Here is a 16,737-nt window from a genome sequence, read left to right on the forward strand (position 1 = left end):
GCCCCCAGGACTGCTCCCCAGGGCTCTGGTTGTGACACCACCTCCCAGCTTCAGTCTCCTGAGGTGCAATTCGGGAGGTCCTCATGGTGCCCGTCCCGTTCTGACTGTGTGCAGATTGAGTCCTTGGGAAGTGGAAAGGGATGAGCATCACACACAGAGGCTCTGGCCCACAGCATCCTTTAGCTACAAGCTGGCGATGGGATTGGGAAGGACATTGTCTACACAAGCTCCCAGAGGCTAGCGTTCATCTTGTTGTCTGGCCGCTTCCAGAGAGCCACACCTTCTCCATCTCTGTCCCCCTTCAGGTGACCAACCGCGGGGAAGCACACCTTGAGCTGAACGCCTTCCGCAGGAAGCATGATTGCGCCCTGGTCATCTCTGGAGACTCTCTGGAGGTCGGCGCTGGGGCACTTATGGGTGGGGTACCTCTTCTTGCGGTGGGCTGCAGGGAGGTGGCAGTATTGGCTGATACACACACACATACACCCCTCCCGCCCCAGGTTTGCCTCAAGTACTATGAGTATGAGTTCATGGAGCTGGCCTGCCAGTGCCCAGCTGTGGTGTGCTGCCGCTGTGCCCCGACCCAGAAGGCCCAGATCGTTCGGCTGCTCCAGGAACGCACTGGCAAGCTCACCTGTGCAGTAGGTAAGCCCACCTGGGCGGCAGGAGGCTCCCCTGAGGAGAACCGGCCGCCTGGGCGGGAGTCAGGCTTGCTTGGGTGGTAGCAGTCATCATGGGAGGCCCTGCTGGCCCTCTCTGGGCACCCTGCCCTTCAGATGTTCCGGACTTCCTTTTCACGGGGACCCCTGAGCTCTGCTGTCGTGTACTCAGACTTCCCAGGCCTCTTGGCTCGAGCCATGCCTGCTTTCTTCCCACAGACGCTAGTTTCCCCTATGTGGCCTCTGTTCACATGTCCCTTGAGAGAGACAAACGTGCCTGAAGGGAAGGGCCTTTTCTCCTTTGCACGTGACAGAGGGCCATGGCATCCCAGAGGGGTGAAGTCCCCGTGCTGAAGTTCAGATCCGGGTTCAACCCTCTCAACCTGATGGTCACTGACTGGCTATCCCGAGTGGCTTCCTTGACCTGCTTGGGCCTTCGTTTGCATGCCAGCAGGGTGGGGACAATAGCGGTGACCTTCTCACCTCTGTGTGCTAAGACCAAAGTATGAGGAGTGCCAGCCACAGCGTACTAGGGACGTCTGTGTCACCTTGAGAGGAGGGCCTGCAGTGGTGGATGCCAGCAGCTGCTGCATGTGATCCTGGCGGGCTGCCTGGTTGTCCCCACTCAGCAGCTGCCTCTTTTGAAGGTGGCTGGATACGTGGTGTGGGGCATAGTCCACCCTCAGGGAAAGGCAGGCTGTAGACTGATACTCAGAGGACACCGGGTGCATACTCGCTTGTGTCTCTCTCATGTCTCCATTCCCGCCTCTCAACTCTGCTCCCTGTGCTCCACAGGTGATGGAGGCAATGATGTCAGCATGATCCAGGAATCCGACTGCGGTGTGGGCGTGGAGGGCAAGGTGAGTATGTCTGCTCCGCCCCTCTAGATGGAGTTTCTAGTCTTTTTTTTTTCTCCTTCCTTCCTGCCTTCCTTCTTCCTTCCTTCTTCCCTCCCTCCCTTCCTTTTTCCTTCCTTTTTCTCTCCCTCCCTTTCTTTCTTCCTTTTTTTTTTTTTTTCTTTTTCTTTTTGAAACTGGCTGTCATGTATCCCGGGCTGGTCTGGAGCTTGATTCACAGCTGAGGGTGCCCATGAACTCACGCTCCTCCTGTTTCCTTGAGGCTTGCACCACTGCACTCTCTCTGCGGGTGGTCCCCAGGAGAGGCTTTGTACCAGGATCTGTGCAGATTCCTTAAGCGTAGGTTTTAAGATGCACAATCAAGCCAGCTCTGGTGGCTGATGGCGTAGGTGTTGTGGCAATTTCCCCCCAGGCCCAGCTCACAGAGCAAGACCCTGTCTCCGAACCTATCTCCCTCAAAAAGTGGGGGCCGGGGGAGGCGTGTGGCTAGAGAGATGTTCAGTGGTTCAGAGTGTGTGCCATGTTGCAGAGGACTGGCGTTTGGTTCCGAGCAGCCACATCCAGCACTCACACCCACGGCCACCTGTAACACCAGCTCCAGGGGATCCAGTGCCCTCTCCAGCCTTGTGGGCACTTGCCACCCCCAGTACACAGACACAGAATTAAAGATAAGACAAGAATGCCTGAGCTTAACACAATCCTTTTATTGGTTGCTGTAAACAAGCAGAACAGTTTGCCTTCTGTTAAAAATTATATCATGATTCTTTTAGATTTCAGCATTTAAAAGCAGTGAGTGCTCACCACAACGAAAAAAAATTAAGTTACGCCCACTCTGCCTCTTACTTACACCAAACTAGTGCATTGTGTCATCTTCCAAAAGTGTTTTCTGTGCATTGCTGGCTATGGGTGTCTGTGCATTCATCATAGGTACTGTCTACGCATATTTTATCCACGTATATATACTATCTTCATGTATGCTTTTAAATTAAAAACACACCACACACTCCATCACGCAGCTTGCTCAGATCTGTTACGTCTTGAACTCCTTTCTTCTTCAGAGACGGGGACAGCTGTCACTCCTATCCCTCGCCCTAACTTACTTATTCTTTAAATCACCAGCTTCATTCTTAGGACCATCCTTGTTATCAAGGCCGTCATCTCTTTGAGCTGTCCTCAGCACCACGCACCTTGTTGCGTCAGAACTCAGACTGAACAACTAGGCTCGGCCCTTGGGCCCAGCTTCAAGTCTTTGTTCCCACTTCAGCAAAACACAGCACTGTAAGCTTCTACCTTGACCTGGGGATGCGGCCCAGTGGTCGAGAGTGTCCGCGCCGCTGCGCGCGCACACACACACACACACACACACACACACACACACTAATTATACATATTTTAAAACATCATTTGTTCAAGACATTTGCTGTCTGGCAGTGGGCTCTGTCAACCTTCCCCCATCTTTCACCTGTTCTGACTTCCGCTTTTTCTCCCTCTGAGCCCTCTGACTGTAGATTGCACATAGTTCCTGTTAAATGCTTTGCAGGGGCCTTAAGCAGCAGCATCCCCCTGCATCAGCACAGCAGCTGGATCCCCTCCCCCGCAACAACCCTGTCCCCTGCGCCTTAGATGTAATGCTGACCTAATGAGTCACGGGCACTTTGCCCGATTGTCCCCAAAATGTCTTTGTAGCTTAAGAACAAAAGCTCCAGGAAATAATCAAGGACCCCGAGTTTCCCTTATTAGCGTGCACTCGTGTCTCTTTAATCTTCTTTAATGTAAAACACTTCCCCGATTTTTCTTTTTTTTTTGGAGGAGTGTTTGGCATTCATGCCATTGATACATACTGTATTTATTTGTTTATTTGAACGGGAGTACGTGTGTGTCCATGTCCATGGCCCAGCTCACGTGGAAATCAGAGGACAGTTTGTGGGAATCAGGTCTCGCCTTCCATCGTGTGGGTCCTGGGGCTCGAACTCAGACCATCAGGGTTGGCAGCAGGCCCCTTTACCTGCTGAGCCGTCTTGCTAGCCCTGCATTGATAGTCCTGAAGTAGTTAGCATGCCAGTGAGTCCTTGGATCAGCTTGCTCTGAGCGGCCCATGTAGCGAGATCGTGACAGGGGATGCGTGTCTTTGGGTCGCATGACCAGGCTCCGCTGTCCCTCTCCCTCAGTGCTCAGAGGTCTTCTGCCTCTTAAAACACAGATGCCACCGTGCGGGTGCCCTGCGAGCCATCGCCATGCTCTCGAGCATGCAGGACCATTCAGGGAGGTTTTGCCACCCTGACTGGCATCAGGCTTCATCCATGTTTAACCCTTTAGGACCCTAAATGTTATAAAGCAACCACTGGATGCTTTTTTTGCTTCCCATACACACGGGGGGGGGGGGGGGGCGGAGGGTGACTTAATACTAGACTCCTCTGACCTCCAAATTACAACTATCTGCGATTTAGTATGTTTTTTATTTAAGTAAATTCCTCTTTTTAAATCAAATTTGACTTGGACCACCAACTGTGTGTAGCCTGAAACCAAAGAGTCTCATTATTGAATGTCTTCAAAGGTCCCCTTGTCATGTCTTGTTGTTTCAATTAAAAAGAGAAATGCGCCCTGACCTCTGTGTGCGGATTGCAGGAAGGGAAGCAGGCGTCGCTGGCTGCAGACTTCTCCATCACCCAGTTCAAGCATCTCGGCCGGTTACTCATGGTCCATGGGCGGAACAGCTACAAGCGCTCGGCAGCCCTCAGCCAGTTTGTGATCCACCGGAGCCTCTGCATCAGTACCATGCAGGTGCGCGGCGGCTGGTGGCGCTCAGGGAGTCACGTCTTCACAGACGTGCACTGACATGCTGCCCGGGTGGGTGGCCACTAGCACCTTTTCACATGGGCGTGGCATCCAGGTAGGCAGGCAGCTGGCGCCTCCCACAGGTGCACACAGGTGCACTGTCCAGGTGAGCAGGCATCTGGTACCTTTTGATGTGTGTACATGGGCAGTTGCCCAGGTTGGGTGAGCAGCTGGCACCTCCACATTGGTACATGGGCCCATGCCCAGGTGGGTGGCAGTTATCTCCATGCTCAGGTGCTCGTGACAATCATTCTTACGGAAGACGCCAGCAGCTGGACAGTACTTTAGAGTTGTGGCCCCACCTGGCCAGTTTAAATCTCTGCCTGCTCACAGCCCAGCTGACAGCGTCTAGCCAAGTCCCTCCACGAGGAGGGAGAGGCAGAGTGACGGTCAAATGAGTGCCCCAGCTCCTGTTTAACGTGTGCAGAGACAAGAGGCGGTGACCACCAAGAATAAATGTGGGTTTGAGACGGGGTCTTGCTAAGGAACCCGGGCTAATCTGTGTGCCTCAGCCTGTGTACTAGATTATAGTCAGGGGCCACTGCCCCTGGCTTTAACTCACCTTTCTGGAGCGCATCCTCTATCCTGGCTGTTGGCTAAGTGTTTTCAATATAGTCAGCATCTCCCGTCTTTCCCCGTAGCCTGAGCCCATTTTACAGGTGGAAAGGCTGGGGTTGAGTCAGCGTGAGATCTGTTCATCCCAGGGAGGTCTTAGTGTTACCTGCCCTTCAGACTCAGACCTCGCTGGAAATCGGCTGAGGCAGTATCTGTCAGCTTGTGGAAGGCGGAAGGCATGTGCTCATGGCCCGGGTTTCGAACTCATTCCCCACCCCAGCCAGTCCGTAGGCCTCAAGGTGAAGTACTTGACTTTGGTGATCAGAACATTTGCCTCCTGTGCCACTGAGGAGCTGTAAGGCCCCTGGACACACTGTTCCCTGACTCCAGGCCGACCTTTCCACCTGTGAAGTGAACCGCTAGGATCTGCCTTGGCCTTGCCCTTGGAACTTGGAAAACCTGAGTTCAAGCTGAAGGCACCTTCACCATCCCCAGTAAAACCTAGTAGGACATTTCATGACCATAAGGCAGGCTGGTGAGATGGCTGAGCCTGTGAAGGTGCTTGCTGCCAAGCCTGAAGACCCAAGTTCAGTCCTGGAACCCACATGTTAGGAGGCGCGAACTGACTCCCACAGGCTGCCCTTTGACCTCCATTCTAGTGCTGTAGAAAGCTCACAGGCAGGTGCGCGCGCACACACACACACACACACACACACACACACACACACACACACACAAACACGCACACACACACTTGCAGGAGAGCTGTATGGCCAGCTCACGTGGAAGGTAGCTCGCCCTGCACAAGGCACCTGTCCCGCCTCTCACGTGGGAGAGCTCCCCTCTGGCCTCTTGCAGAGAGGCGGGGGATGTTCTAAAGCTACACAGCTGCCCTGGATCATCAGGCTGCATCTGTACTCTTAATTTATGCTAATCTGTCATCAGACCGTTATGCTAATTCACCAGTGGGACCAGGCCGAGCAGTGGTTTTAATCACTGGGAGATCAGTGATCTGGTCCCTGGGTGCATCCACGAAAGCAGGCAGAGGAGCCGCCATCTGCGGCACCTAGGCATTCCCGTGGTGTCCACTCTGCAGTTCTCAGGTGAGGCTGGCCCTGTTGCTTCTGCTCCTGCCCACGGCAGTGAGTTATGACAGGGCTCACTCTCTGGTGAGCAAGACCCGGTGTCTTTATCTCCCATGAGTACCCTCGTCCAGACACAGGCTTTATGGCCAGTGCAAAGGGAAGGCCTTCTGATGCGGGTCTGCAGAACGACCCCATCGGGCGTGTTTGTATGGCCCAGCTGGTTGAGAAGCCACTGGGGGGTGATGCTCCCCGCGGCGAGGTTGTGGAAGTGTGTCAGAGGGGCCGGGCTCCCCGTGGCACAGTGTTGAGCGCCACTTTAAAGCGGGCCTCTTGGCATGCCTTCACTTGGCACCCTGCAGATGCGGGGAGAAGCTGGGCCTGCCCGCTGCTGCACAGGCCCCCCTTCTCTTACGTACACTTTGGGCTGGCCTCCAGCTCTGCGTGTCAGTAGGGCTGAGCTCGAACCCAGGATCTACCTGCCTCCGCTTCAGAGTATGAGCCACCCCAACCGGCTCAGCTGAGTTTTTGCAGAAAGCCTCCGATCAGCACTCCCAGCGTTCCCTGGGGCTTCCTTACACGAAGGGCATTAGTTCTCAACCTTCCTAATGCTGCAACCTTTCAATACAGTTCCTCATGCTGTGGTGACCAGGAGCTATAAAATGATTTCGTAGCACTTCATAACTGTAATTTGGCCACTGTTATGGATTGAAATGTAAATACCTGATATGTCATGGCCTCCAGGTTGAGGAAGCGCTTGGAAGCCACAGTCCCTCTGTGAATGTGTAGGTGGCAGTGTCTGGGAAGCTTGGCCCCCCCACCAGGTCTTTCCAGCATGCACTATTTCCCGGAGTTTGAAGCACTTACTTCAGGGAGAGCTGGCAAAAGTCCTTACTGCTCTTTCTCACTGAAACACCTCACTCACATGCTTTGAAAAATAATTTCCTCATGTACGGTCCCAGGGCACAGCTCGCTCAGCAGTGGCAAGGTCCTCGCTTTGATCCAGACCGGTCCAAAAATAATTTTTTTTCCTTCCAAATTGCAAATCACAGTTTTTTCCATCCTGGCCTCTAAGGTGGCCAATATGGAAACATTGGTATCGGGGTCCCCGGCTTGGTTTCAGCGTACTGTCGGGGCGCACAGCTGGCAAGGTATAATTCGGAGCTGTTGGGAACGTAGGCATCTTAGGTGGGACCCAACTTGAATCCCAGAGGGCTCCACCATTTCTCCCATAAAACATGAGCGACCTCAGGACCTGGGTGCGAAGCCTTTCCAGCCACGGCACACAGGATGCTAATGCTGGCACACAGGGCGCGATCCTCACCAAGGAGGCCCAGACCGTCTGTGGACACTCACTGCTTCTGGCCTGTCATGACTGAGCTGTGTGTTCTGGGGCCAGCCCCTGGCCCTCTCTGGTCTCAGTGCCCTCACCTGTGTCGTGGAGAGGATGGTGATAGTCCTGACTTCCCAGGGTTTCGAGGGCTGCAGGAATGTCCGTAGGGGGCACTGGGCATTATGTGGATGAGGGCTGTGCCGTGACTCTCAGTGACACCCCCTCCCTTCCCTGGCAGGCCGTCTTCTCCTCTGTGTTCTACTTTGCATCCGTTCCTCTCTACCAAGGCTTCCTGATCATTGGGTAAGTCATGGCGTCCTGAAAAACATCCCACAGGCAGCTAGGCCTGAAAAGTCTCCCTGGAGCCTTGGCTTCTAGCCTCGAGGCAGGGTTTGAGCCTCCTTGAATTAATAAGGCTTAAGTACCCTCACCAGATGGGGGGTGGGGCGTAGTCACCCCCATGCCTGAAGATGAATAGTCTCAGCAGGACGGAGCCCGAGGTGGCCCTACTGTGATACTGGGAAAGGGAAATGCTTGCAGTCTGCCCTCTTGGCTGGAGCTTGAGCCCAGTAGGTGTTGGAGCCGAGAGCCTTGCACAGAATGCAGAGTGTTGATGGGGCATTGGCTACCACCAACACCGCCAGTGTTCCTGGCTTGCCAGAGAGGCCCCAAGCTTTTTCCTACCCAGGCACATAGCGGGCAGCTGTACAGAGGCTCAGGTACCAGGGCACGAGAGCCCAGCCGTGCCTACAAAGAACCGGAAGACGGCTTGGACAGGCTCGGACTGTGGCAGAACCCTCTTCCTTGCTGCCTTGCCGCCTGGTTCAGCCCCACACTGCTCACCACCTGTTCCCAGCGGGGAACCAGAATGTCCCTTCAAGACCTGTGCAAGGACATGCTGGGCCAGGATGCAGGGTCTCTGTTCTTTGTGGCCTCCTGTGATCCTACCCTTGTCACCTGCAGCCCCAGCCATCGTGGCTTCCCTCTGTTCTTCACCACAGCTGAACCCTCACCTCAGGGCCTATTCACAGTCAGTGATTTTACCTGGTGTAGGCCTCCAGATTGGGCACAGCTGTTCTTTGAGTGTCTATAGAAATGTCCCATCCCATGCGCTTACACACACACACACACACATACACACACACACGCACACACACACTCACACACCCTTATTCCCTCTTTCCCATTCTGCCTCCTCCTCAGCACTGGAGGAGGTTCACTTACAATACCCACAGTTCACTTGTTCAGTGACGTGGAGACTATAACAACAGCCCTTGAGTTCTCAACTGTGTTTCATATCTTGACTCTCCAGTGCTAAGAGCCGGGCGTGGTGCATGACGGGCTCACAGTGGACATGGGCAGGAGGGAGGTGGGACTGCAGAGGCCGGGATTATGGGCCATCCCTGACGGTGGCCTTTTCCCCTCAGGTATTCTACCATCTATACCATGTTTCCCGTGTTTTCCCTGGTCTTGGACAAAGACGTGAAGTCAGAAGTCGCCATGCTGTATCCTGAGCTCTACAAGGACCTCCTCAAGGTTCCCAGGCCTCCCCAACTTCTACATCCCACCTCTCCTAACACCTTCTCCTTCCTTTTTCTTTTCCTTCACACTTGCTCCTCCTGTCTGATGGGGCAAGGAATAGGGGCTTTTTCCTCTGGTGGGAGGTATTTGGGGTTTATGCTTTCCTTTGGGCTGGGAGGTGTGTGGATTTATGCTTTGTGTTGGGGTGGGAGACATTTGGGGTTTATGCTTTCCTTTAGTCTGGGAGGTGTGTGGATTTGTGCTTTCCTTTGGGGTGGAAGATACAGGGTTATCCAGCCAGTTACAGGTATAGGTCAATGCAGCCTGCCGGCAGTCAGTGGCTTCTGAAGAGCCACCAGGCCTGCTCTGCAGCTGCCTGCTGTGCTTCTGGAGCGATCTCCCTGACACTGCGCTGCCAGAGAGGCAGGGGCCTCCTGTGTGCACTCGTGGGATTTCCCTTTTGCTGTTTTTGTTTCGTTCTGCACGAGCCCAGGGCCTTGTGCCTGCCAGGCAAACACTCTACCACTGAGCCACATCCCCGGCTAGCCTGGAACTGGCTGAGCTAGCTTTGCTTTCTAGTGGCCTCACTAAGTTTCCCAGCTTAGCCTTGAACCCACCATCCTTCTGCCTGCCTTAGTGCCCTTAGCACAGCTGAGAAGACAGATATCTACTGACTCTGTTCTCTTTGAAAGATGGCATTTCATTCCACACCAGTGTATGGGGGTTTACCACGAACATCTTTGTGGATGTTTGTGATAAAAGCTGTGGTCAGTGGAAGGAGTCCCAACAAGGCAGATAGCAGCGAGCCTCCGGCCTCCGTAGTAACCGCTGTTCTTTCTGTTTCTCATCCAGGGGCGGCCACTATCCTACAAGACATTTTTAATTTGGGTGTTAATCAGTATCTATCAAGGTAAGGCCGGGGGAAATGCCTGCCTTTCCTTTGCTTGAACCTGGGCCTTTTGTGGGAAGCAGGTTGTGGGAGGTGGTGGGAGTTTGTAAGTTATCCAGAGAGAAGCTGGGACTAAGACAGTGCAGGGACTGGGCGGGTGGCCCAGGGTACCACAGCACCGCAGGGCTCTACAGAGCAGCTTGGTTGCTTTTTGGTTTGGTAGAGTCAGGGCAGAGGCTAAACAGTTCAGGTCCACTGCCCCTAATCCGAAATGTTCAAAACTACCAAAAGTTGTGAGTCCTGACCTTGTGGGACAGAGCACAGGAACACTAAGGGCCCCGGGTAAATAATAAGCACACGGAGTGTGAGATAAATGGACATGCTCTGTAGACTGGGGGCCCAAGATTCCTCATATGCATATGTGACACTGAGACACCCCAGGAATTTCCCAGGTCCGCTAACGAAGGGCTTGCTAGCTGTGGGCTGGCGAGACGGCTCAGCCGGAACAGGTGCTTGCTGCCCAGCTGCCAAGCCTGAGTTCTGTCCCTGGGACCCACATGGCTGAGAGTTAAAACTTCCCAAATTGTCCTCTGACCCTCACGTGCGCACGCACACAAACACACACACACACACACACACACACACACACTACATTAATACAAAATTGAAACACACAAAAATCCAAAAACTGCTTGCTTGAGGTGATATTTTAATAAGAATACCTAAACCCCCTCCCCATTTGTGTTCAGTTGTTCAATTTTTTCCCTCCTCCCTCTCACAGTTCTGTTTCTGTGTCTTTTATAGCACAGTCGTGTATTTGTGCACCAATCTCTGTGTCTATACGGGCACACGTAGCTTACTAGTGAACATGGACGCTGCCTTGTGTTCTTTGTGTTCTAACCCCTACAGGGGTATAGTCAGAACATTTAGAGCCGAGGAGTTTGGAGAGGGAGAAGTTGTCGGTGAGACATTGCTCTGCTGTCTGAAGCCATGTTAGAGCATAAGGCCTGCATCCATCCAATGATGACAAGTGGTCCTTCGTCCTCCCTCCTCTGTCCTTCCTCCTCTGTCCTCCCGCCTCCCTCCTCCGTCTTCCCACCTCTCTCTTCCTTCCTGCGTCCTCTGTCTTCCCAGCTCCCTCATCCCACCTCCCTTCTCCCTCCTCCCTCCTCCGTCCTCCATCCTGACTGTGTCTGCAGAGGTCTCAGGCCAGGTTGAGCTCCGTTGGTAGAGTGCTTGTGTGGCAGGAAGGGAGTCCTGGATTTGATCCCAGCACCACGCAAGCCAGGTTGTAGTAATGCACACCCGACGCCTCAGCACCCGGGAGGTGGAGGCAGAAGGGTCAGAAGTTCAAGGCCAGCCTCGACTACGTGAAACCTCATTTCAGAAACAAGCAAGCAAGCAAGCAAACAAACAGATCTCGAACATGAAAGGCAGTACTTTAAGAAGCTTGGCGTTTGAGTTTCCCTGGCAGTACCTTCTTCTGATGGAGTCCCTTGATCAGGTGACAGGGCACAGTTCTGTTCCCAGACATCCCCGCAACACACACACCAGTTCTCGGTCAGTCAGTCAAAGCTCAGCAAGGGAAGTAGAGAAGCCGTCGCATAGGGCTGGGTCAGTCGCCCAGGATTATCAAGGCCTTTGGCGTCTGCCAGGCACTCCCTGGGTGGCAAGGGGAAGCAGGCGCGCCTCAGGGTCCCATTTCTGGTGTCCACAGGGAGCACCATCATGTACGGAGCGCTGCTGCTGTTCGAGTCGGAGTTTGTGCACATCGTGGCCATCTCCTTCACGTCGCTCATCCTCACCGAGCTGCTGATGGTGGCGCTCACCATCCAGACATGGCACTGGCTCATGACGGTGGCCGAGCTGCTCAGCCTGGCCTGCTACATCGCCTCGCTGGTGTTTCTCCATGAGTTCATCGGTACGACCCCGGGCCCGGGGACGAATGCCCGCTTCCTGTTTTATCTTATTTGGGAAGGCTGGCCTCCAGCCCGCAGAGATCCACTTGCCTCTGTCTCCCCGGTGCTAGGCTTAACGGCACGCACTGCCACATCTGGCAGATGTCCGTCTTTCAACTCCCCGGAGCCGGCTGGCTTAGGAAGGGCCATCCTTAACGGAATTCACCGAGCACGGTGGGCGGCTCAATGGGTGGGCACCGTACCTCCAGATTTAACTAAACTCCGGTCCAAAATATTAGAAGGAGAAGCTGCCTGTGCCGGACATAAACTTTTGGTTTACTTGTCAGTGAAATCTAGCAAGTGTGTGCACAGTGCTTTAGTGCCTTCTGTCCCCCAGACGGAGCAGCTCAGCATGTGCAGAGTACACGAATAGGCTCCAGAGGCAGTGGGGAGGGGTGGACAGGAAGAGATTGCAAGGGGCTGTCGGGAAGCAGGGACAGCACGGGAGTGGGGCAGCTGGGAGGGGGAGTGTGGGGCAGTTTGGACAGGGAAGGGCAGGGCGACTTCTCCGCCCAGCTGCAGACCTAGGTTTGAGCGTGTCTGCGACTGAGGGGCCCAGCCCCGTGTTTACACTGCACTGACTTGCGTCACACCTGCCACTGGCAGCTGAAGGTCGCATTAGCTCTCTGTTGGTGCTTAATCCATGTGTTTCCAGCTGCCCGACTGACTCCTATTTCTAGCTCCCTTCCATACACTTCTAGAATGGACCCAGTTCCGGCTGCCTGGACTTTTCTCTGCTGGGTCTCCTTGCCTCTCAGCCAGGGTGGACGGAAGTCTCTGGGCTGTGAGGTCCCCGGGGCCTGTGTCATCCTGGGCTGGGAAGTCCCTGGGGCCTGTGTCATTCTAGAAGGCCAGTAGGGGGTGTGTTCTGGACACTCTGCAGTAGGGCCGTTAAGCTTTCTGTGTTTGAATGAACTGGGACACCCCAGGACAGGTGACAGCCTGGCTCCCAGCGGCTTCCCCGCCCTTACCCCTGCAGTCCGGGTGGCAGGGCCACCCCTTCAGAGACTTTGCACTGGTTACAGGGGGTTGGTGGTGGAGTGGGGAGGCCTGCAGGGGGCCAGGGGCTTTTGAGAGTGCATGTGAGTCATGCCCAGCCCTGAAACCTGGTCTCGCCTTGGCCAGTGTGAACAGGTCCGGGCACAGAATGTCTGCGTCATTACCAGACCCTGCCAACCGGTAGCATCAGAGGAGGCAGATGGGAAAAGGTAGTCTACCAAGCTTCCTTAGCGGATGCTCAGGAGGAAAACAGATGTTCAGACTTCCAGGGAATGCCTTTGGTCCAGGCTCTCTTCCCAACCAGTCTAGCTCCCCCAAAACCATCAGGGAAGATAAAAAGAGCATCACCTTGGGAAGTGGGGCACTAGTTTACCCTGGTCCCCTCTCGGAGAGCTTCGGTGAGCACTTGCTCTGTGCCCAAGCGCCTAGGTCTGAGGGAGTACAGAGGTGTGGTCCCTGCCTGGGGAGACTCGGGTAGGGGAAAGGTACAGAAGTGGGTCCTGAGCCCCTGCACGCAGTAGGTATTTCATTGGTGACATCCTCCCTTACATGCTGTGCGCACGACTAGGAAGGGCTTGTCCCTCATCCCGTGTGGAATCTGTATCCTCCTCCCTCCAAGCGTCCCCGCTCCGAGTGTGGGCCTGATCTTGACGGATGGGCTCTGCCCACCTGGCCCTGTGGCCATGGGTCCCTCTCCTGGCCTTCTGTAGGTGTCACTGAGACTGAACAGCCGCTGAGAAGCAGAGCCAGGCATTGAATGTCACTTTCTGTGTTCTGTGGCTTAGAAGAAACTAATCGTCCTTTAGAATGAAAAACACCTGTGGGAATGTTTCCGGAAGGCCCCTTTCCTAGTTGTTGAAAGTAACATTTCACCAGGTGTGGGGGGGTCAGGTGGGAGAGGGAGAGGAAATGAGGGCCATGCGCCCCACCGGCCCACAGGCATGCCCTCTGCAGAAGAGAATGGGGAACAGGGCACACAGAGCACTTTCTCTCGGTGGCTTCAAGTACACGGTCATCTTCTTCCTTCCAGACGTCTACTTCATCGCCACCCTGTCCTTCCTCTGGAAGGTGTCTGTCATCACCCTGGTCAGCTGCCTCCCCCTCTACGTCCTCAAGTACCTGCGGAGACGGTTCTCTCCCCCCAGCTACTCGAAGCTCACTTCCTAAGCAGCAGGGACTGCGGTCTCTGCGCTCTCCCGGGGGAAGGAGTCCAAGTTCCGTGTGCATGAAGCGCCTCAGGTGGACAGTGCGGTCACGGCTGGCGCATGCAGCTTCACCGAGGCCAGATAGGCACCTAACGGGGTCGGAACCCTGAAGGAGTGGGAGGGAGGGCCTGAGGGGTGTACCTGTCAGAACCTTGGGTGCTATGCTGAGGTGAGGGTGAAGACGCGGGACCGGGTGGCTCGCTGAGGTCTGCGTGGGTCACTGTGCAAGCTTCCTTATGGCTTGAACCTGTTGTCATGTGATAAACGTTTCTGTCTAGTTGAAGGTTGCAGAAGGCTTTTTATTTTTAAACAGTCTTATCACAAATTCATTTCTTCATGTCTTTCTTGCTCTTGAAGAGGCACTCGCCTTTAATCCTGCCAGGCACTTGGGAGGCAGAAGCAGGCAGATGTCTGAGTTTAAGGCCAAAACAGAAATGGAGAGAGTTCTAGGGCCACATAAACATCTTTAAAACAAAATAAAACAAAAAGGTGTTTTCAGAAAAATATAAAGTTCTAAAGTTGGAAATAGTGCATGCTTGGAATCCCAGTACTCAAGAGACAGAGGCAGGGGGTCTCACTGAAAGTTTGAGGCTGGCCCTGACTGGTTAGTGAGTACCAGGCCAATCAGTAAGACTGACACACACACACACACACACACACACACAAATAAAAAGGAAAGTAAAAATACAAAACTGTCCATGTAGACGTCGGAGGAAGAGGGTACGATTTCAAGAGTTCCTGAAGTCCTCCTCTCGCGGGTGGGAGAAGCTGAGTCCCTTTCGAGCCTGCCTGTGTCGCTGTGGGGACCCTTAGCACAAGGAGGAGAGGCTGAGGGGAGAGGGACAGGCAGCTGCATTTATGTTCGATCGTGTTTGACAGCCTGCAGCCGCCCTGAGTGACTGTCCCTGCCACCTCATAAAACAGTCCCCGCGGTGTGACCCCACCGCTGACAGCTGGTGGCCAGCCCGGACACTTGGAGCTCAGTGGCTGTAACTGGACGTATGCAGCCCTTTAATGTGTCGACAGAGTGATAAGAGCTCTGCTCATTGTTTAGACGACACGGCAGCTCTGACTCAGATGTTCTAAAGCTGGGTGGAGAGGTCAGGGCTCTGAGACCTTCTCTTCCCCAGCAGCCCACTTCCTGAGAGGAGGAATTACCGAGAACCCAGCTGACAGGCAGAGACTTCTCATAGGCTCATCCTTCATGGGCCGCAGCTCCCAGGAGGCTGAGGGGGTCAGGAGGGGGTCTTTCCCTGCCGGCATGGCCAGCTTCACCTCTGAGGTGTGGCCTTGTATCTTAACTCTTCTTTAAAAAAACCTCCCACTGCCTCTTGACGTCCCTTCTATTTTTTTTTAAGAGCTTGTGTTTTGGCATCGTTTCCCCCTCTGTTTCAGCCATTTCTCCTGGGGAGCAGAATCGTCCAGGTAAGGGGTATCCTGACACACAAGTGACAGTCCAGGAAACACCCTGGTGTTTGAGAGGGGTGGAGCCAACCCCACATCTCAAGATGGAGGGGCTCTTGCTCAGTGTCTCAGGGCTATCCTTCCAGAAGTCACCCCAGGAAACTGGAAGCCTTAAGAGAAATCTGTGCCGTGTTTGCATACTCGAACCCAGCCCCACACAGAGGATGAGAAGCCTCTGAGAGTTCCCTGTTTGGATCCTGGGTGATGCCTTGAAGGGAAGAAGTGCTTGAAATCTCAGGTACTGGACAGGGTCCCCCACGAGCCACCGTTCTTTGAGGGGGGGTGGTCACAAGCACAAAGGACTGAAACACCCTGTGAGGGCTCTCCGGTGAATCAGAAGCTTGGCAGCACCAGCCCCTGGATGTCCCCGAGTGACCGAGGATGTGCAAGCTTGGTGTCACCTGCATGTACAAAAGGCAGGGGCCGGAGCACTTGGGCACTCCGAGAGGAGATGGCCAGCGAGCAGGCTCTGAGCCTGCCAGCCTTTTCCTTGGTCCATCCATTGGAAGTAAACTTCTGGTACATTCCACTGACACCCTCACCTGGGAACCCCAAGAGACCTACTCCTGCCACAGAGCATTTATCTTGAAGTCCTCGGCAGAGTCACCTTCCTTGGAGTGTGTGAGTTGCTTTGGGACTAGGTGAGCAGGGACGCAGTCTCTGCTTTGGGCACCGTGAGTGTGGAGCAGACTGGCCCCAGCCTGCTGGAGCTGGCGTGCCTCCACGTATGAGAGCTCCAGACGTCCGGGCCCTCTGTGTGTTGGTCTTTCACACCTTCATACCGTCCCTCCCTGCCAACGTATCTATTTCCACAATCCTGAAATTTGGGGCCATCAGGTGCTTTTCAGTGTATCTTGAATTTTGTGCTCATTGGGAATTCAATGCCTCTTTCTTTCCTCCATATTTTTGTTCTGCTTTGTTTTGTCTCCCAGGGGGGATGGGAGGCGGGAGAGACCTCCCCGCCTCAAGGATAGCATCTTAAACTTTTGGCACAATTTCAAATGGGACCTGCACATTCTTCTCTTCATCCTGCTTAATGAGGGTACCAGTTGGACAGTTCAGCGTATGAAAGTGCCTGCTACCCTGAGCTTGCTCCCTGGGACCCACTTCGTGGAAGAAGGGAAAATCTCCTGAAACTTGGCCCCGACCTCCACGTGTGTACCATGGCTTAGGCACACATACATGCACAAATGCGTGCCAAGACCCATAGCTATTGTTATAAACTGTTCTGGTACTTGAGTAGGTCAGTGATGCCATTTCCGGTATTTACAGGACTATTTGATTTTCTTTTCCAAATTGTGCGTGTGTGTGTGTGTGTGTGTGTGTGTGTGTGTGTGTGTGTGTCTGTAAATACAGGTGCCTGGCAGAGGCCAGAGATAC

The 16,737-nt window shown here is 54.1% G+C and overlaps 1 protein-coding gene across 5 annotated transcripts in view; it reads left to right on the forward strand.

Annotated features, from left to right (window-relative positions):
- Atp9a (ATPase phospholipid transporting 9A (putative)) overlaps nt 1-14,176 on the forward strand; it is a 100,709-nt gene extending 86,533 nt beyond the window's left edge. For all 5 annotated transcript variants that reach the window (XM_021634837.2, XM_060382782.1, XM_021634835.2 and 2 more), the window contains exons 20-28: nt 306-395; nt 501-645; nt 1,455-1,519; nt 4,142-4,297; nt 7,560-7,624; nt 8,749-8,857; nt 9,695-9,752; nt 11,449-11,652; nt 13,719-14,176. In XM_021634837.2, the coding sequence (XP_021490512.1) occupies nt 306-395; nt 501-645; nt 1,455-1,519; nt 4,142-4,297; nt 7,560-7,624; nt 8,749-8,857; nt 9,695-9,752; nt 11,449-11,652; nt 13,719-13,855 (1,029 nt within the window). In that variant the 3' untranslated portion in view covers nt 13,856-14,176. The remainder of the gene's footprint in view (nt 1-305; nt 396-500; nt 646-1,454; nt 1,520-4,141; nt 4,298-7,559; nt 7,625-8,748; nt 8,858-9,694; nt 9,753-11,448; nt 11,653-13,718) is intronic.
- Nucleotides 14,177-16,737: the final 2,561 nt, after the last annotated feature.

This window comes from Meriones unguiculatus, chromosome 4, assembly GCF_030254825.1.
Source record: "Meriones unguiculatus strain TT.TT164.6M chromosome 4, Bangor_MerUng_6.1, whole genome shotgun sequence".
Lineage (NCBI taxonomy): Eukaryota > Metazoa > Chordata > Mammalia > Rodentia > Muridae > Meriones > Meriones unguiculatus.